General features: G+C 42.2%; 1 protein-coding gene across 1 annotated transcript in view; it reads right to left on the bottom strand.

The window, feature by feature from the left end:
- The window catches only part of TMC2 (transmembrane channel like 2), a 70,914-nt gene extending 62,903 nt beyond the window's left edge, over positions 1 to 8,011 (bottom strand). The window contains 3 exon segments of the mRNA XM_061209832.1: positions 2,979 to 3,131; positions 5,934 to 6,255; positions 7,978 to 8,011. Of these exon segments, the coding sequence (XP_061065815.1) occupies positions 2,979 to 3,131; positions 5,934 to 6,255; positions 7,978 to 8,011 (509 nt within the window).
- Positions 8,012 to 21,522: the final 13,511 nt, after the last annotated feature.

The following is a 21,522-nucleotide window of genomic DNA, read 5'->3' as shown; positions in this document are numbered from 1 at the left end:
TCCCCATCCTCATCTCTCAGGGTTCAGCACAGTGTCTGGAACAAGATGTTCAAGCTTTAATAGCAATAACTACTATCTATTAATTGCATATTATATGCTGGGTACTTAAATATTTTTTATTTGTCAGAACAACTCTGCAGGTAGATATTATTATTCCTACTTTACAAAAGACAGCTGTGAGGCTCAGAGAGGTTAAGGGAAGAAAACCAGCCTGAGGGGGATTGAATAGCCAGTCAAACCACCAGGTATGGTAGAGGTGTGAAGACAGGCTTGCCCCAATTCCCTGCTGTTGCTCTTTATGCCTTGCCATCCTTCTTTGATTGTCTACAACAACTGTGCCAGCTGCCTGAGTGGGTCAGAGACTGGGGTCCCCACACCATTGCTTCTAAAAAAAGATGTAGTCTGGGGATGCTATCTGCAGATCTGCAACTGAAGACTTTACTGCCAGAAGAGGAAATCATACAGGAGGCAAAGGGGTGTATTCTAGAATGTCTAGTAATCCTAGAGAAGCAGATACAATTTAAGAGTGCAAGTTCTGGAGCCAGAATTCCTGAGTTCAAATTCTGGCCAGACCACTAAACTCACTGTTTAGCCTTGGACAAATTACTAGATTGCTCTGTGTCTCAGTTTGCTCATCAGTAAAATGGGGGCAATAATAATGGTACTTACATCAAAGGGTGATTATGAGGATTAAATGAATTGTTACACACCCAGCACTCAGAACAGTGCCTGGCACATAGGGAGCACTCAGCAAATGTTGGCAATATATTAAAAAAAGAAAGAATATTAAAAGATGAATAAGAAACAGCTCTGCAAACAAGAGCATCCAGTCAAGTGAGGGCCTTAGGGGTCAGAGAGGCAGTAACTAACTCAGCCTGAATGCAGGGAGGGGCAATGGGGACTTCCCTGCAGAGGGGACACCTGGCCTGAGTCTCAGAGGGTAGGAACTAGCCAGGTGGGAGGGCAGAGGCACCAGTGGAACTGAGACCCAGAGGCTGGAGAGCCTGAGTCTGGGATAAGGAGTCTTGCAAGAGGGAAAAGGAGGGGAGACCTGCTCCAGTGGGAGAGACAAGAGTCTTTTCAGCTTCTAGGGCCTTAGCCACTTCCCACCCCCACCAAGAGCCGGAACCCTGCCCCCAGGTTTGGAGGAGATGCAGACTTCTCCTCAGGGCAGCTGAATGGCCCTCAGGGATTTTCATGGTCCACGAGACTTCCAGCCAGCTGGAGATCTCATTTCCATAAGCATCAAGGTTGCTCTTTTTCCACTGTTAATAAAAGATGTGTTCCGGTGACACCTGAGTGGGGGTGAGGTTCTGTTAGACCGACAGATGGAAGGAAGAAGAACTTGGCTCTGGGGGAGCAGGGAGAAGAGACTCAAAAAACGGGAGCTGGGAAGGCAGACAGCCTGCTGCCTGAAGCTGTACCTACTGCCCAAACTGTCGCCACCATTCACCTGTGATGACTTAAATTTAAATAAATGAAAATAAAACAGAAATTCAGTTTCTCAATTGCACTGACTACTTTTCAAGCGCTCACTAGTTTCATGTGACTGAAGGCTACTCTATTAGCGCAGATTTAGAACATTTCCATCATCCCAGAAAGTTCTGTTGGTCAGCACTGGCCTGGAGGCACCGCAGGGAGGCATTTCTTCCTGCAGCTGAGTTGGAGACAACGTAATAATTTGCAAGACAGTGGAGTAAGCTGTGTTTACCAGGCTCCTTCCTAGTCAGGGTTTGCACAGCCAGCATCTTTGCTGTGCCTCCGAGACACAGTGAGGCTGAACGTCAAAATATGTCTGCCAAGGGATTCCCTGGTGGTGCAGTGGTTGGGAGTCTGCCTGCCAATGCAGGGGACAAGGGTTCGAGACCTGGTATGGGAAGATCCCACATGCCGCGGAGCGACTAAGCCCGTGAGCCACGGCTACTGAGCCTGCGCGTCTGGAGCCTGTGCTCCGCAGCGGGAGAGGCCGCGACGGTGAGAGGCCTGCGCACCGCGATGAAGAGTGGCCCCCGCTCGCCACAGCTGGAGAAAGCCCGTGCACAGAAACGAAGACCCAACACAGCCAAAAATAAATATAAATAAATAAATAAATTTATAAAAAAAAAATATATGTCTGCCAAATTGTTCTATGTGATAAAGGGCGAGGCATTTGACTTGAGCAATGAGGAAAATCAGGTGTGAGAGGAACCAGGGAAAATGGCTTCTTATACAGAGGGAAGGAGGAAGGGAGTCATTCCAATCTTGTGGCAGAAAGACCGAGGTGGGACTTGGGGGAAGATGGTAACACTGAATGGGATTTTTTAAGGAAAAACGTCCTGCCCTTCTCTCAAAACTGCAGCAGAGAGTCAAGAGCCATAAAATGCATGGTGGGCTGGCCCATGATATGGAAACCAGGGAAATAGCTGAGTTGCAAATAGGAATCAGGGGCGTGGGCACCAGGCCAGGCAATATTCATGGAACCTCCCTGCAAGCTTGGCCCTGTGTTAGGCATTTGGGACACAAGTGTAGCTAAGACAGCCCCTCCGCCTGCTCTCCACACTGCAAGGGTGAGTGTGTGACACGGGGAGAGATTCTAGTGCTTAGAGAACACAAAAGAGGTCTGAACTTGTTGAGATGGGGGTCATGGAAAGTCCCCCCCCCCCGCCCCCAAGGAAGGCATGTCTTTTTGGTTGTGAGGGAGGCGCGGAAGCCACCAGATGGGGCGCGGGACAGAGAGGTGGCCTGGCAGTGGAGGGGGGTGCGTAGCCGGAGGGCCACGATCCTCCTTGTCTTCCGCCAGGCCCCGCTCGGTGCTGGCCAACAGCAGGGCCCGATGGCCAGTTGCGTGCTGGGGATGAGGTGACCAAAGCAGGGTGGGAGGGTGAACCCCCCTTCTTGTTGAGCCCCCTTGGAGTGGAGAGGAGGAAGGGACTCCCGCGCCCATCAGAGGAGCTGAGCCTTCTGGACGGGGAGGGCCCTGGCCGACCACCACTGCTCACCTGAGCTCCGCCAGCTTCCTCGCCATGGGCCAGGGCTTGGTCCGCATGGTGGCGATGAGCCTCTTCTTGTCTTCCACCTGCTCCAGAATCCGGGCCAGTTCCTCCTCAGACAGAGACTCCTCACCAGAGGTGCTGGAGGCCAAGGAGGATGACCTGGAGCAGAGGCGGGGTGGAGCAGAGGGGAGTGAGGAGGCGGCGGGGGTCCTCGGGGGCACTGTGGGATGTGAGGAGCCCACCGCAAGACGCTCCCAGCTCCCGCCCACACCGGCCTGCGCCGCTCAGAGCCCTCCGCGACTCCCCCCAACTGGCAGAGGAGGCCACTCCTTTTCCTAGAGCCCAGGGCCCCTCGAGGGCTGCCTCCTCAAACTCCACGCCTCTGAGTCCTCCCCGCGCTGCACACCCTCGCTCGTGCAAGGCTGCCCAGTGGAAATATAATGTGAGCCATGTATCGTAATTTTAAATTTTCTAGTCGCTATATTAATATGATAAAAGGACATGGACATATTAATTTTAATAATACATTTCATTTAACCCAGTATATGAAAAATTTATAATTCATAATTACAGTAATGTAATCCGTGTAAAAATTATTAATGAGACATTTTACATTCTTTTTGTACTGTCTTCAAAACCCAGTGTTCATCTTGTACTCACCGTGGATGTCAATTCAGGCACAAAATTTTCATTGAACATATTTAATCTGTACTTGGATTTCATAAAATTTAGCTGAAAAAGTAGATTTACATATCCAAATTGTTTTAGACATACTTAAAAGTTTCCTTGTAAATGAATAAAGTAACAGAATATCATTTTCCTTTGATGTTCACATCTGCACTGACAAAACTAGTTTGTCTTCTTTTTTTTTTCCCAGAAGAAATGCTTTGGCTTCAAAGTTAAATCAACTTCAAAACTACATCTGTCTGTCCAAGTTAAGTAAATTTTTTAACTCAGTGGTATTAACATCAGATTAAAATTAAATTGAATTAAAAATTCAGTTCCTCAGTCACACCAGCCACATTTCAAATGCCTAGCATGTGGCTAGTGGCTAGTGTATGGAACAGCACAGCTGCAGAGACCTTCCAGCTGGAGGGTGTAATGACCCTCACCATCTCACAGACAAGACTGTGTGCTCGCCTGCCACAAAATCCAAGTTCTTGTCTGTGCTACTCACAGCCTCCTTCACTCATAAAAAGGCTTGACTCTCAGCTGAGATGGCAGCAGCTGACAGGGGGTGAGGGAGGGGCTGGAGAAGGGTTCTGCCTGGGCAGCCTTTTTAGCACGTTTGATAAATGGAAATATCAGGATGTGGGCTTGGGTTACCACAGGTTTTAGAGACCAGTTTGCCTCTGTGAGTTTAGCTTCTGATCAACTCCTGAGGAGCAAGGAGAGGTCACAGGAGTGAGGTGGAGAAGGGGTGGACCCTAGCTCTTAAATGCTGGAAAGCCTAGAGCACAGGGACTTTTTGCCATATCTCACCATCCCCATCCCCCCAGGATATCTGCCTTTGAGTCTTTGCATAAGTTGTTCCCTCAGTTTGGGTGGTGGTAGGGGGGCGGGACATTCAGTCATTGCTTGTTCAAATTCCACCTGGGCTTCAAAGTCTTATTGAAATATTTACCTTCTTCGTGGAGGAACCCCAGCCTCCCAGCAACATGCTCTTCATCAAATCCTTTCTTGCATACATATTGCCTTCTGCTTTGTGTTGTGATAGCTGATGCCCATGTCCTACCTCCCCTGCTAGACTGTCAGTTTCTGAGGAACAGGACTGGATATTTTTCATCTCTCTATGCCCTGCCATGGCACTCAGCTGAAAATGGCACAAATGAGTCCTTGTCTGCATCCCTTACTTTGCATCTGCCATCCAGACAGGATTGGGACCACCTCCTTCTAAAGTTCCGGACACTCTGGGGCCCGTCAATGATGCATTCAAGTCCTCTCTAAGTTGCTAAGGACACCATGCACCCTTTACCCTGTTAGCTCAGGTCTAGGGACAACCAGACAGTAGACAAAAGCCCTAACTGAGCCAGGGATGGCTGGCAGGGGTGACAGAAGAAATCAGTGGCCCCTTTTGTGGGCCTTAATTTCCTCTCTGTAAAGTTGGAGATGTACAGTGGAACACCTGAGTGAGGGTGTGGGCAAGGAAGGTTTATTAGAAACCATTGGAAGGAGTATCAGCTCTTTGCCATAGTCCTGGTATCTCTGTTTCCAAAACCTCCCAGCCCATTATCAATAGGGATTCTTAAAACATCCTGAGAAATGATGCAAAGTAAAGTGGAAGAGGGAGGCAAAGAGAGGGAGATGTCCCATCAAAATTGGTAGCAAAAAATGAAACTAAAATCCCAACTTGCTGATTCCATAAACTGGCTCTATCTACTAACCCCTGTATGCAGATGCTAATGGAACAAAGGAAACACAGCAAGTAAATCAAACCCCCAAATCCTAGAATTTCAGAACTGGTAGAACTTTTGAAGTTCTTCTAGATCAAAGCCACATTTCACAGAACAGGACACAGGTCAGCTTAGGAAATGTTGTGCTTAAGCCCTGGAATGACTCCTAAATCCAATTTTGTTCATTTCTCTCAGCTCCTCATCAAGAGCTGTGGTGAGTCACCAGCTGAAATTGAGGAGAATTGGGATCTTTTCTCACCCTGCTGCCATGTCACCTCCCCACTCAGAGCTCCACTTGCACCTGCGCTCCAGGAGGGGTTTGAGTCGGAGAGTGTGCAGTGGCCACTCAACCTGGGATGGCTGTGATCCTCATCCCGGTTCCGCCCCCAGCCGCGAAGAGCTTGGCAGGGGCAAAGGCAGGGACAAAGAAAAGAGAGCAGGGGCCGCCCCGTTTATGGGAGAGAATGAGGGGGGAAGACACACCTGGCCCGTATCAAGGGAGGAAGCAGGGCTGGAAGGAGAGGGAGAGCGCGGATTGAAACGCGCCTGAAGCCTGGTCACAACATACCTGTGTTTCTTCAGCTGCTTCCACATCTCCTCCTTCTTCGGCACCTCCTTTTCCTTCTTTGGAGGTACTCGGTGCTCCCTGAGGGAAGCTCTCCCGTCCCTCTTCCTCCTCCCTCCGCAGGTCTTCTCTGCCGAGCCTGGCTCCCGTTCCCCCAGCTGCTCTCTGCGTCGTCCCCTGCGCTCTGCCTGCTTCCTCCGGGGAGACCCCGACCCCCGGCTGCCCCCGGCCTGCTCCTTCTGGCCAGGTGGGGCTTGGCGCCTGCTCGGCGCGTTCTCGGCTTTGTGAGTCCGCTTCCTCGAGGGTCTCCTCCCGGACCTGTCACCTGCAGGGGCAGGGAATGAACAGTTCTGGCCTCACGGGCCTCGACCCCAGGAAAGTGCCCCCAGCTGTGAGAAATCAGATGTTCAAGATGCTTCCTGGAGCTTATTGGTTCCAAAAGCCACCTCTTTCAGACAGAGCCTCTGGTCTCGGCTGAGAGCTAATGTCTCCCTCGTCTGACCAGCTGGCACTCCCACACTCTCACCTAAACCTCAGCTACAGACCCAGACACATGCCTTCCTCTGCTTGGGGGTGCAGTCCCTTGGGTCAGAGCTCAGTCCTCTCCTGACGCCCAGAGCCGAGGCCAAGCGTGAGCCTCTGTTTGGTGAGGCTGGAAGACTGAGACGCGGAGGGCCTGCTGGCTCCATTCTCCAAGGGCTGTCCCCTCATGTGCCCCACCTGGCATGAGGGAAGGGACGGGGCGGGGTGGGTGGTGGTGGTGAGAGCAGCGGAGTCGGTTCCCATCCTGTGCCTCAGCGCTGCTCCCACGTTGTTGCTGTTATTTTAAACCATGACTTTATAGCACTGGCAAATGGCCCGGCTGAGCAGAATCTACTCTACAGTGTGAACTTTCCCCAACAGCTTGCCCAACACCTAGTGTAATAAGCACAACTATCCCATCTGGGCAGTTACACATTAAATGCAGGAAAAATTGTAATGAGGTTCTGGTATTCATAAGCAACCTCTCCACCACTTACTAACAGGGTGTCTTTGAGCCAGTCACTTAACCTCTCTGAGTCTCAACTCATCTCTAACATGATGTTATGTTACTACTCCATCAGCTTGTTAATGAACATGACACAGTGACTGACTTCTGAGAACGGACGTCATTACTCTGATATTCTTATCCGGAAATAAGATCTTTTTACTTGTATAAAGAACACAGGTTTGGAGCTAGGCCAGTCTGCCCGAAAATATCAGTTCTATCATTTACTTATCTCTGTGATCACAGATAAATTACTTAACTTTTCTGCACCTCAGTTTCCTCACCTGTAAAATGGCTCTAGTAGCCACTATTTCCCTACATAGTTAGGTTAATTTAAAACAGGAATAAAGGGTCTGACTCATGGGAGGTACTCAACAAAGGCCCTCCTCCTTCCCTCCCGCCTCCAGCCTGCCTTGCCATTTTTGTGCTCCATGTGGGCATCACCTGGAACCTGATCTGGCTGCAGAGCACAGGTTCTCACTTTTCACAGTGGCTCCCCATCCAGGCTTTTCTGCCATGACTAGGGAGATTTTCCCAACAGAGCTGTGAGAGCCCCAACTTTGGGCAGGGCAGGGCAGAGTGGAGTTTCGTCACCCAACATCCCCAGCAGCAGTCCCATCAGTGATGGAGTCCAGGACAAGGAGTCCGAGGTTCTCAAATTCTTGCCTCTGTCCACTCCTTTTCCAGCCTCTCAAGGTTGTGCATGCAATGTAGCAGCCACAGACAGTTTTCCTCGCTGCTCCCTGACCCTTGAGCTTTACATTCTGAAGAGCAAGCCACCCCGTGAAACAGCAAACAAAACTGGTCGCTGGTGGATTTGGGCAGAGTAAGCTGGGGATTCAGAGTCTGGATATTTGGGCCTGAAACCTTGTTCTGCTGGTTATTACCTCGGTAACACTGGGCAGGTTTCTTGTTCTCTCTGAGTCAGTTTTCTCGTGGGTATGCTGTTGGTGGTCTACCCAGATCTCCATTATCTGGCTGTGGCATTGTCCCTTAGCTGCTATGCATGTTGGCTCTTACAGTTCACAGCTTCTCCTTTCCCAAGGGAGCCCATGGTTGATGGAAACAATCTTGGGAAATGTCTGGGAGTTTACATCCCTCCCCTCTCCTCAAGTCAGCTGACAGCCAATTGCTAGCTGATATGGGGTACAAAAAGGCCAGTCCTCTGGCCTCCAGGCAGAGCAAGTCTGTGGTTCATTCTCTCCAGAGCTCCCTGTGGGATCAGGCAGAGGCTAGACCCCAGCTGAACACACAGCTTTGCTCAGCTCCTTCCCTTGATCTGTCTTGCTTCCCTTACTCCTTGTCTCCTGAGAGCTGCCCTCAATAAATCACATGCACAAGAATCCCCATCTCAGGCTCTGCTTCCAGGGGACCTGATTTATCTATAGGCATCTATCTCAAAGTGTGGTAGGTAAATCCAACTGAGATAATATCTATACAAGTGTGACGTAAGGGGAGCATGCTGGATTTAGCAAACAGAATTTGCTCTGTGGTTCAAAGATAAACTATCCAGAGTTCTCTTCTTGGATCTCAAACTAGGATACTGGTAGAATCCAAGAAGCACAGTGGTGGGCTTCACCCAGACCTGAGGAAGATATTCTGGAGGAAGAAACTTCTAAGCTGAGACCTAGAGTGAAAATAGAGTGTGTGTGTGTGTGTGTGTGTGTGTGTGTGCAGTGAGTGGGTATAGGGCAGGGTTGGGTAGTGAGTGGGTAGGAAGGACGCCAGAAAAGTTTTAAGCAGAGGTGACATGGTCAGTTTTGTGCTTTTATAAAGGTCTCATTCAGTATTCAAACCCCAATGGAGGGAGTTTCTTGATAAAGATACTTCAAGAAACTGTAATCATAAAGGATACTGGAAAAAGAATTGTTCTGCTTTGGCTAAGAAGTTAGAGAAAATAGGTAAAAAATGGAATGATTGGACTTCTGGGTTTCACACCAATGTGTAAAGAGCTCCATCTTACCAACAAGAAAAAAGCTGAACAAACTGAAAAACAATTCTTCTTAGATACATCAGAGAAATGAGTTTGTAGGGCAAGCTACTGTCCGCAAACTGGAGAGGCAGAGAATCATAGCTTACCTTGAGCAGAAGCCCTCCATGGGAGCCAGGGCTTGTAGTGCTTAAAGGGAGAGTATTCAGGACTTATTTTAATTAGGTATGGTAAGATACTCAGACATGGAAATGACTGTCATGGAGGAAGAGGTTTTTGTACTTACAGATCCCAAGCAACACCGTGTCACATAGGGCCACATGAGGAAGCACAAGTTTCAGTCAGTAGCAAGGCAGAGAGGAAAAATGTGGGCAAGAGCCTTTATTATGGTTTCTAAGGAAAGGAAGGGGTGAGGCAGGGTAAACAGGGTTAGGATTGGCTAATTTGAATAATTTCAGTGGGCCCTGGAGCATAGGGGCATTCCCTAGTTGTCTGGTACCAAGCCCTGGGGTGAATAGGGCGGGTGGATAGAGGCCCAGAGTATGAGCCTGTTAAAGGTTGAGGTTATAAACTCTGGGTTGGTTGGTTTGCATACGAAAGGAAAGCCTGCAGATGAGTTGTTTGCTATCTCTAAGAATTAGCTAAAACTGGGAGGGCTGTCCCTCCAGGGTCAACAAAGCCTCAAGGTGCCAAAGGATCAGAATATAGAAGATAAAAAGCATGGCTATTACTGGTAGGAATACAAACTGTAATTGATGAAATGCTGGAGGCTTATTGTGTACTAGCTTGAGAGTTAAAAACTATGGGGCCCAGTCTTTGGAGGAGGGGGCACACTTTCGTGAATTTTACCTCCTGGGAGCACTAGCAGGTTCTCACTGTGAAGACTGGAGGAAAATCCATGGTGCTTCCAGCAGGGGGAGGGGAAAGTACTCATTTTAAAATATGTAAAGTAACCCAGAGTGTCCTGTTCTCTTTAGCAAAGGCCTGCTGTGAGATACTAGAAATATATATTGATCTCTGTCCCCAGTTCCAGGCACAGAGGTCCTAAACTCTTTGTAAAATCCTAAGAGCACTAGGAACATCTATTCTTCTAATGAGGTGATTCTGATGGGCTCCTGAATGGCTGGATGGGGGCTGGTCACCAGAAAGACCAACCCATGATTAGAAGCTTGGAATTGTCAGCCCTGCCCCACCCCCATCCTCAAGATGGGGGAGAGGGGCTAGAAATGAAGTTAAGAATTGATGATGCCTATGTGAGGAAGTCTCCATAAAATCCCAATAACAGTGGGTTGGGAGAGCTTCTTGATGGGTAAACATATCCACATACTGTGAGGGTGACACACTCCAACTCCCAGACCTTGCCTCATGTATCTCTTCATCTGCTGTTACTCTGTATCTTTTATTATATCCTTTAATAAACTGGTAAATGTAAATAAATATTTCTCTGAGTTCTGTGAGCCACTCTAGCAAATTAATTGAACCCAAGGAGGGGGTCTTTGGAACCTTGGATCTATAGCTGGTTGGTCAGAAGGACCTGGGCTTGTGATTGGTATCTGAAGTGGGGGTAGGTTGCAGTCTTGGGGAAATAAGCCTGTGGGGTCTGAGTAGGTAGTGTCAGAATTGACTTATACTATGGGACACCCAGCTAGTGTCACATTGTTGTAAGGGAAAACTTCCATACATTTGGTGACAAGAAATATCAGAAGTGAAGTGTTCTGTGTGAGTAGTAAAGGAGACACATAGGGAAGAAACTCACAGTAGGGAAGAATTGGGTTTTTCCCTATGTGGGAAAGAAAAAAACCAGAGTTTTTCCTTTACACCTATGCTCCAGGGAAACTATTTTACCAGAGTGAGCCTAACTGACCAGAGTTTACCAGCTTTATTGACCTGGAGGAATGGAAATACTCCAGCCACCTCTCGACTTCTTGTGTCACCAAAGGCTGGGGGGAGAAGGCTGAGAAGCTCTTGTGAAGGTCACAGTCTAGAGGCACAGGCTCACTAAAGACTGAACTCTAGTCATAGGATTATAGCACTTCCCCTGCCCCATACTTCACCACCACATAAACAGGACTCCAGTATAATGACAGGGGATGACAACAGAAAGAACTGCAAGGCTCAGACTCAAAAAAAAAAAAAAAAAAAAGGAGTTCCTAGGGAAACTCAAAACAACAGGAGAGACAAGAACAAGGACACTAAAGGAAATTGAGTCCTCTGGCAGAGGTTCTGGAATTATCAGACCAAGAATTTAAAATAACTATGATTAATATGCTAACAGAGCTAATGGAAAAGGTGGACAACATACAAAAACAGATGGGTAGTGTAAGCAGAGAGATTGAAACTCTAGAGAAGAATTGAAAGGAAATGATAGAAACCAAAAACACTGTAACAGAAATGAAGAATGCCTTTGATGGGCTCATTAGTAGACTGATCATAGTCAAGTAAAGAATCAGTAGAGTGGAAGGTATGTCAATAGAAACTTCCCAAACTGAAGAGCAAATAGAAAAAAGGATAAAAAGATAGAACAAAATATCCAAAGAACTGTGAGACAATTACAAAATGTGTAACATAGAGTAATGGGGATACCAGAAGGAGAAGAAAGAGAGAAAGGAATAGAAGAAATATTTGAAGTAATAATGGCTGAAAATTGTCTAAAATCAATGACAGCCACCAAACCACAGATCCAGGAAGCTCAGAGAACACCAACAAGGACAAATGTCAAAAAATCTCCACCTAGTATATTGTATTAAAATTACAGAGAATCAAAGACAGAGAAAAAATCTTGAAGGAAGACAGAAGGGGGAAGAAAAAAGCTCATTTTACCTCTAGAGAAACAAGGATAAGAATTATATGATTTCTGTTCAGAAACCACACAAGCAAGAAGAGAGTGAAGTGGAATATTTTAAAGTGCTGAAAGGAAAAAAAAAAAACACCCCATAGTCTAGAACTTTGTATCCAGCAAAATTATTCTTCAAACATAAATGAGAAATAAAGACTTTCTGAGACAAACAAAAATTGACTAGACTTGCCTTGAAAGAAATGATAAGTTCTTCAGAGAGAAGGAAAATGATGTAGGTCAGAAACTTGGATATACATAAAGAAAGAGCATTCAAGAAGGAACAAACAAACGGCATATAAAATCTTTTATGTTTCTTACTCTTAATCTAACAGATAAGAGTTTTAAAATAATAATAGCAACAATATATTAGATGACTATAGCTAACGGATAAGTGAAATGAATGACAGCAATGTTAAAGGGATGGGAAGGAGGAATTGGGACCACTCTGTTATAAAGCACCTGCACTACCCATGAAGAGGTATAGTGTTACTTGAAAGTGGACTTGGCTTAGTTGTTAATGTATACTGTAAACTCTAGTGCAACCACTAAAAAAAGTGAAAATGTAGTATTTAGTATAATATGCTAAAAAAGGAGAGAAATTGGAATCATATAATATGCTCAATCAAAACCACAAAACACAGAACAAGAGTGGAAGACAAGAATAGGAACAAAAAACAAGGGCAGTGAATAGAAAACAGCAACAAATATGGTAAATATTAATCCAACTATATCAATAATCACTTTAAATGTCAATGGTCTAAATGAAGCAATTAAAGACAGAGATTGTCAAAGTGGATAAAAAAAGACAACTATATGTTGTTTACAAGAAATCTACTTTAAATATAAAGACACATATAGACTAGAAGTAAAGGGATGGAGAAAACAATATCATGCTAACACTAACCAAAAGAAAGCTAGAGTAACTGTACTAATTTCAGACAAACAGACTTCAAAGCAAAGAAAATTACCTGGGATAAAGTAGGGCATTACATAATGATAAAGAGGTCATTTCTCCAAGAAGACAAAATAATCTCTCATATGTATGCACCTAACAACAGAGCACTAAAATATGTGAGGCAAAATCTGATAAAACTGCAAGGAGAAATGGACAAATCCACTACTATAGTTGGAGACTTCAACACACCTCTATCAGTAATTGAAAGATACAGTAGGCAGAAAATCAGTAAGGACATAATTGAACTGAACAGCACCATCAATCAACTGGATCTAATTGACATTTATAAAACACTTCATCCAACAACAGCAGAACATACATTCTTCTTGAGCTCACGTGGAACATTCACCAAGATAGACAACATTCTGGCCCATAAACATATGTTAACAAATTTAAAAGAATAGAAATTATTCAAAGTATGGGGTAAGATCACAATGGAATTAAACTAGAAATCTGTAACAGAAAAATAACTGGAAAATACCAAAATATTTGAAGATGGAACAACACATTTTTAAATAACACATGGGACAAAGAAGTCTCAAGAGAAATTTTAAAATACTTTGAATTAAATTTAAATGAAAATAAAACTTATCAAAATTTGTGGATGCAGCAAAAGGAGTGCTTAGAGAGAAATTGTAGTACTGAATACATACATTAGAAGACACTTAAAAATCTATAATCTAAGCTTCCACCTTGTGAAACTAGAATAGAAGAGCAAATTAAATCCAAAGTAAGCAGAAGAAAAGAAATAATGAAAATTAGAACAAGACATCAATGAAGTTTAAAACAGGAAAGCAATGGAGAAAATATGAAACCAAAAGCTTTTTTTTTTTAAAGAGCAGTAATATTGATAAACCTCTAGTCTGGCAAACCAAGGAAAAAAAGTGAGAAAACACAAATTTCTAATATCAGAAATGAAAGAGTAGTTATCACTATTATCACATGGACTTTAAAAGGGTAGTAAAGGAATATTATGAAAAACTTGATGCTTATAAATCTGACAGCTTGGATGAAATAGACAAATTCCTAGAAAGACACAATTTACCAAAACACAGACAAGAAAAAATAGGTAATTTGAATAGGCCTATATCTATTTAAGAAATTGAATCAACAATTAATCTTAAACAAACAAACAAACAAAAAAATCCAAGCCAAAAACCAACCAAACAAACCCAAAACCAGGCCCAGATGGTTTCACTAGTGAATTCCACCAAATGTTTAAAGAAGAAATATAATTTCTTTACAATCTCTTCCATAAAATTTCTATTAGGGAATACTTCCCAACTCATTTTATGAAGCTCGCATTACCCTAATACCAAAACTAGACAAAAACATTGCACAGAAGGAAAATTACAGATCAATATCCCTCATGAACATAGATGTGAACATCCTCAATAAAACATTAGCAAATTAGGAGTTCCCTGGTGGCCTAGTCATTAGGATTCCAGGCTTTCACTGCCATGGCCAGGGTTCAATCCATGGTCAGGGAACTGAGATCTCACAAGCTGCATGGCATGGCAAAAGAAACAAAACAAAACAAAACAAAAATATATATATGAAGAATAACATACCACAACCAAGTGGGATTTATTCCAGGTATGCAAGACTGATTCAATATTAGAAAATCAATTAATATAATCCATCATACCAACATGATAATGACAAAATATAATATGATCATATCAATAGATTCAGATAAAGCATTTGAAAAAATACAACACCCATTCATAATAAAACCTCTCGGCAAACTAAAAGTAGATGGGAACTTCCTCAACCTGATAAAGAATTTTTACAAAAAACCTACAGCTAATATCACAGTTAATGGTGAGAAACTATATGCTTTCCCCCTCAGATTGGGAACAACATGTGGATGTTCCCTCTTACCTATTCAACATTTTACTGGAAGTCCCAGCTAATGCAATAAAACAAGAAAAAGAAATAAAAGGTATACTGATTGGAAAGAAAGAAAGAAAACTGTCTTTGTTTACAGATTATATTATTATCTATGTAGAAAATCTCAACGAATCCACAAAAAACCCTCCTAGAACTAAAAAGTGATTATAGCAAGGCTGCAGAATGCAAAGCTAATGTGCTGTGGTGGGTGGCGGGGGGGGGGGGGGCGAGTCAAGATGGCTGTGTGGGAAGACGTGGAGTTTGCATCTCCCCACAACTAGGGTGCCTGCCGGATGCTGGTGGGGGACCTTGATGCCCAGGAAGATGGGAGGAACCCCCAAGCAACCGGCTCATTTGCTCTGGGGGAAGCCGGCCACCATGTTGTGAGAAAGCTCAAGCAGCCCTAGGGGGACGTCGATGTGGGGAGGAACTGAGGCCTCCTGCCATTGACCAGCATCATCTTGCCAACAGCCATGTGACTGGAGCAGATCCTCCAGCCCTAGCCAAGCCTTCAGATGAGACTGCAGCCCCAGCCACCATCTCACCCACTCTCTCTTGAGAGATCAGGAGTCAGAACCATATCGCTAACCATCCTCAGATTTCTGACCCACAGAAACTGTATGCAATGATAAATATTTATTGCTGCTTTAAAAAAAAAATTTAACATGCCAAAGTCCTATATACCAGCAATGAGAAAATTGGAATTGAAATTAAAAACAAAACATCATTTACATTAGTACCAAAAAATGAAATACTTAGGTATAAATCTAACAAACTATGTAAGGTCTATATGAGGAAAACTACAAAACTCTGATGAAAGAAATCAAATATCTGAATAAATGGAGAGCTATTTTATGTTCATGGATAAGAAGCCTCAATATTACTGAGATGTCAACTCTTCCCAATTTCATCAATAGATTCAACACAGTCCCAATCAAAATCTCAATGAGTCATTTTGTGAATTTTGATAAATTTATTCTAAAGTTTATATGGAATAGCAAACGATCCAGAAGAGCCAACATAAGAGAAGAACAAGGTTGAAGGACTGACACTACCCAACTTCAAGACTTACTATAAAGCTAAAGTAACAAGGCAGTGTGATATCAGTGAAAGAATAGACAAATAGATCAATGGACCAGAATAGAGAGCCCAGGAGTAGACTCACACAAATATAGCCAACTGATCTTTGACAAAGGAGGAAAGGCAATTCACCAAATGGTACTGGAACAACTGGACATCACATCATATGTCAAGAAAAAAAGAAAATCTAGACACAGACCTTATACCTTTCACAAAAATAAACTCAAAATGAATCATAGATCTAAATGTAAAATGCAAAACTATAAAACTCCTAGTAGATAACGTAAGAGAAAATCTAAGTGATCTTGGGTTTTGAAAAAACTTTTTAGATAAAACACCTAAAGCATGATCTGTGAAAGAAAAATTTGATAAGTTGGACTTTATTAAAATTTAAAAGCTCTGCTCTGCAAAAGACACTGTTAAGAAGAAAATGAAAATACAAGCCATATGCTGGAAGAAAATATTTGTAAAACACATATTCAACAAAGAATTTGTAGACAAATATACAAAGAACTATTAAAACTCAACAGTAAGAAAAACTCAATAAAAAAAGTGGACAAAATATCTGAACAGATACTTAACCAAAGAAAATATACAGATGGGAGATAAGCATATGAAAAGATGTTATCACATGTCATCAGGGAACTGCGAATTAAAACAAGACGATACTACTACACAGCTACCAGAATGACTAAAATTCAGTAGACTAACAGCACCAATTGCTGGTGAGGATGTAGAACGGCCACAACTATCATTTATTGCTAATAGGAATACAAAATGGTACAGCCACTTTGAAAGACAGTTTGGCAGTTTCTTAAAATGCTCAATGTAGGTTTACCCTATGATGCAGCAATTGTACTCCTAAGTGTTTACCCAAATGAATTGAAAACTTAGGTCCACACAAAAACTTAGGTCCACACAAAAAAAACCTAAAAATATTTATATCAGCTTTATTTATATTTGCCAAAAATTGGAAGCAACCAAGATGTCCTTCAATGGGTGACTGCATAAACAAGCTGTGATACATACAGACAGTGGAATATTACTCAGTGTTAAAATGAAATGAGCTATCAAGCCATGAAAAAACATGGCAGAACCGAGACCTCCCTGGCGGTCCAGTGGTTAAGACTCCACGCTTCCACTCCAGGGGCCGTGGGTTTGATCCCTGGTGGAGGATCTGTCCTGCATGCCATGCAGCGCGGCCAAAAAAAAAAAAAAACAACATGGAGGAAACTTCAATTCATATTCCTAACTGAAAGAAGACAGTTTGAAAAGGCTATATACTGTATGATTGCAACCATATGACATTCTGGAAAAGGCAAAACTATGGCGACGATAAAAGATCAGTGGTTGCCAGGAGGGCAGGGGAAAGGAGAGGGACACTTTTAAGGCACATTATTCTGTATGATACTGTAATGGTGGATTTGTTAAAACCCATAGATTTTTTTATACTTCAATTTTAAAAAAAGGAAAAAAACCCATAGAATGTACAACACAAGGAGTGAACCCTAATGTAAACTGTAGACTTTAGTTAATAATAATGCATCAATATTGGTTCATCAATTGTAACAAATATAACACACTAATGCAAGATGTTAATAACAGGGAAAGCTGGGGTGAGAGGAGGAAAGAAGATTATATATGGGAAATCTGTATATTCTGTGCAATTTTCCTGTAAATCTAAAATTATTCTAAAAGATAAAATCTATTAAAAAATGAAATCATTGATCAATGAGATGCTCCAAGGGACATCTCAAGGAGAAGTTTCTCTAAAGATTAAAGGAGCTCATTTGATTGGTTTATAAGATATCAATGTGTTTATATAAATTAAATATTCCAAAAAATCATAGAAATTTGGTAAAAATTTGGCAAGTGAACTAGTTTATTATGTCTGGTTTAATAAAAAGAAACATGCCTTCTCTGGTTTTTCAGCATTAAATACAACACAAGATTATACTTTTATTCTACTTAGGTATCCTAAACTTCTATAGGTTCATTGATTAAATATGCTAGTGATACTTCTACTTAATGTTTAAGATTATGAAATACATACATTTGTGCTTAATTAAATTGATTCATCATTCTGAACATTTGATTTCCATAGTATTTATGTTTTATAGTATTCCAGCTGCAAGATTAATTTCCAAGATTTATAGGTATCTTGAAACTTTGGACTGATACTAAATTGAGTTAATGGTATTCACTGGATGCCTAGATCATTTCTAAGTAAGATGAAATTCTGAAACATTGATTACTAAGCAAGATTTTGTTTGTATCCTTTTGCTTCTTTTTTAAAAATATGCTACCTAGAAGTAATATCCTTGTGTCTGTAAATGAACATGTACATTTCTGTCCCTTTGAAAAATTATGTGTGGGTTGTATTTGTTTGCAGAAAGTTGTGTTATGTGTACTCATGAGTTCTGCTAGTCTAAAATGCTGATGTGTGACAGCTGACAATTATCCATCTTCCCAGCTTATTCTGTGAGATAGAAGTTCCTTTAGTTAAGGGTTATAATTCAGTGAGACTCTACTATGATTAGTCTTGACAGAAAGGCACAACTTTGTATGCAAAGTAAAAAATGTGTTTTTGTTAAGGGAAAAGGAATAGGTTTGTCCTAAAATGAAATGACAGGCTGTTGCAGAGTGAATGGAGCATGGTGAAGGACAAAACCTGAATGGATATAGAAAATAGCAGAAGGTTCATGGAAAGGGAATTTTACTGGCCTTGGATTATAGATGAGTAAATAATGAGTCTGAGAGGCTATGAAACCTGTTAAAATCCTAACAAAATCTGCTCAGTTTCGATGGGCTTGTTTCTGTTTATTTTTATAGTTTACTGTTAGTTGCCTTCATTTACGATATAAAGCACCCCCATCCTTTATCTGCTTATATAGCGAAGATTCTGAGTCTTCCCACAATAATTTTTTGTGTTTTGTGTTGGCTTTATTATGGCTTTGATTATTTAGGAAAACAAAGCTTCCTCACTTATGAAGTCTTTGGTAGGTGATCATGTTACCATCTAAGTATATTTTTTGAAGTTTTTTTGTCACTTTCAAATGAGTAGCCAAATATTGTTTCTAAGGCATCCATGATCCTATCTTGTGTTCAAATCTGAACGCTTTTTTTTTGTGGCCGTGCTGCATGGCTTGCAGGATCTCAGTTCCCTAACCAGGGATTGAACCCAGGCCAGCGCAGTGAAAGCGCCAAGTCCTAACCACTGGATCGCCAGGGAATTCCCATCAAATCTGAAAAATTTTGATTTCATTTTTGTTTCTAAGATTGACTCGTAAGTGTGAAATGAAGTAAAATAACTTTCAGAATATCTTTTGTATCTAAAACTTTCTTTGTGATTTCCTAGAGAGCCCTGGGAAGTCACAAAGATTTGTTTTTCCACCTCTTAAAAAAGAGAGGTGCCAGAAGCAATTAGGGTTATTTGATATGTTACTGTTGGAGTTTCATGGGAAGTGGTGTCAAATCAGCTCCTAGAGATTTTTCAATGCCTTTGCTGCCAGGATTGGTTTCTATTTATCAGAGTCCTGATGATGATTTTCTCTGTTAGGCAGCACTATAATTATCAGTCATAATTCAGTTATCATTTGAAATGTTTATTTGATAACAATCTTTTAAAATATGAATCTAGCATTTTTAAGGCCAGTGCTGTTCAACTGGAGATGAACATCAAACTTACCTATGGAGTTTTATTAACATACGCATACTTAGGACCTACTCCAGATCTACCCAATCTCTTTACTTGATATAGTCTTGATATATTTTTCTTACATGCTTGGTATGTTTTGATATATTATGTATATGTCTTTTTTAAATTGTTTTATCCCTCAAGATATCTTTATCTGTTTAACCATCTTTATAAATCTGATATAATGTTCATTGTCTATAAAGACATGCTTAATTATTATAGACATTCTGTTCAAAACTTTTAGATTGCCTTAATTGTGTTTGTTTTGTGTGCTACAGAAACAGCTAAATTTCCTTGTCAATTTCATTACCGTTATGAAATATTTCACTTTTGACAGTTATCAGTAATAAGTTAACCACAGCCAATTTAAGTCCCTGTTACCTACAGATACTATTTGTTTTACCCCAAAGCTTCCTTGAAACCTCAGCTGTAGGCCAGAGTTTTTGTCTTCAGCAAAGGACTGTCTCAGAACTCTGACTGGAAGGACTCTGTCAGGTACTGTTAACAACGAGCACAGCAGTGAAATGCTTAAGCAGGTTGATTCTTGAATTCATGTCCTTCAACTAAAGAGATATAAACCATCCTCAAATTACTGGAAGATTGTCCCTACTGGTGACCTCAGGCTGAGGGTTCTTAGGAGCCACCCTGAAGCAGACAGCCTTTGGATGTATACAGCTGAGCCCAAGATCCACAGAACAAGACCACAGATTGTTACTTTACGATCTGTATTCCTCTGTTTTCTATTCTTTTACCTATCTTCTATCCTCTCACTCATTTAAGGCTACTTTTAACTGTGTTACTTATAATCCCTGTTTCTAATATTGCTGTTTGCATCCTTTATCACTCCTTGGTATGACTCTAATACCCAGCTACAATCCACCCATGAACTGGTGAAAAGGAGCCTTGGGAGCCAACCAGCTTCCCTTGGTCCCAGTTCCTTGTAAGAAATCAGTTGGCCAAAATCAGGTCACTGGGTGGCCCTCAATGACTGGTATTGAATCTGGCACAGAAGCCTGCTAGCTACTACCCACAAATTGGACAGGAACTTATTACGTTGGTATACTAATACCGACTCTCAAGATTGCCTCTGACATTACCCAGGCTCCATTTTAGCCCATTGGTTTGTCCTCTAGGAAAAAGAGATCAGCAGATAGTTTCATTGAAAAAGGAGAAAAACTGGCCCTGATTCCAAAACTGAAACCCTAACTACTCTAGGGGAATTCTGGATTTCTTTCTTCTCTCCTCAGGACTCTTCATTTCATACTTTACAAGAGCCCCAGATAGTAGGGTGAACCTTATGATTGAGAGAAAAAAGCAGTCGGACTCAGGCAATGCCACTAAGGCCGTAGAATATATTTCCTTAGAGGTTCAGAGCAGAGCTGCTTTAGATATAATATTGACCTCTCAAGGGTAATATGAGTTGTTTCAGGGGAAGAATGTTGTACTCACATTCCTGCAGACCTCTCAGAGATATTTAACATTACTAAAAAGATCCAGGTAGTAAATGAAGATATCATAAAACTGGGTAATATGTCTAATGACCCCATATGTAGTTCTGTGGACACCTCAGATTGGGCATGATATCTGTTTTCTTGTTCAGTCTGGGCACTCCTGGCTCCTGGCTGAAAAGTGGGCTATGTAAACTCTGGTCATAATCCTCTTAGTATTTGTCTGCATTCCCTTGTTCAGATGTGTGATCTCCAGAGTTTTGAATTCTATTACACAGCTGCTGTGCGTCAAATGATCCAGCAAAGGGTCATCCATCAAAAAGAACTGGAAAACCTGATACACAGGTTGAAAGGACCACCAGCAGAAACAACTTTTCAGCAGACAATTGACATGCGATTATGACACCTCAAACAGCAGTGAAGATCTGAATTGATAATCTCAGATATTGATGGTCAGTCCTTCAGCTCAGGATGAAGAATGACCACAAAGACAAACTGAGAACTGAAGCCATTTCCCCACATTCAGCCTGGACATGGAGAAGCCCAATTACACCTTAGTGTCTATATGAAGATGATGTTGTGCTATGCCTCTGTCTTCATTAGCACGACTTTATTTTTCCAGGAATCTCCTGACCAGCAAATGGCTTGATTGCTCATTACAGAATTTTCCCAAAGACCCATCAGCTCTGCAATGGAAAGCATAACAGACTCTAATTTGCTCCCTAA

This window comes from Eubalaena glacialis, chromosome 13 (assembly GCF_028564815.1).
Source record: "Eubalaena glacialis isolate mEubGla1 chromosome 13, mEubGla1.1.hap2.+ XY, whole genome shotgun sequence".
Taxonomy (NCBI): domain Eukaryota; kingdom Metazoa; phylum Chordata; class Mammalia; order Artiodactyla; family Balaenidae; genus Eubalaena; species Eubalaena glacialis.
Note: the sequence above shows the minus strand (reverse complement) of the source record. Positions and strands in the feature narration are given on the sequence as shown.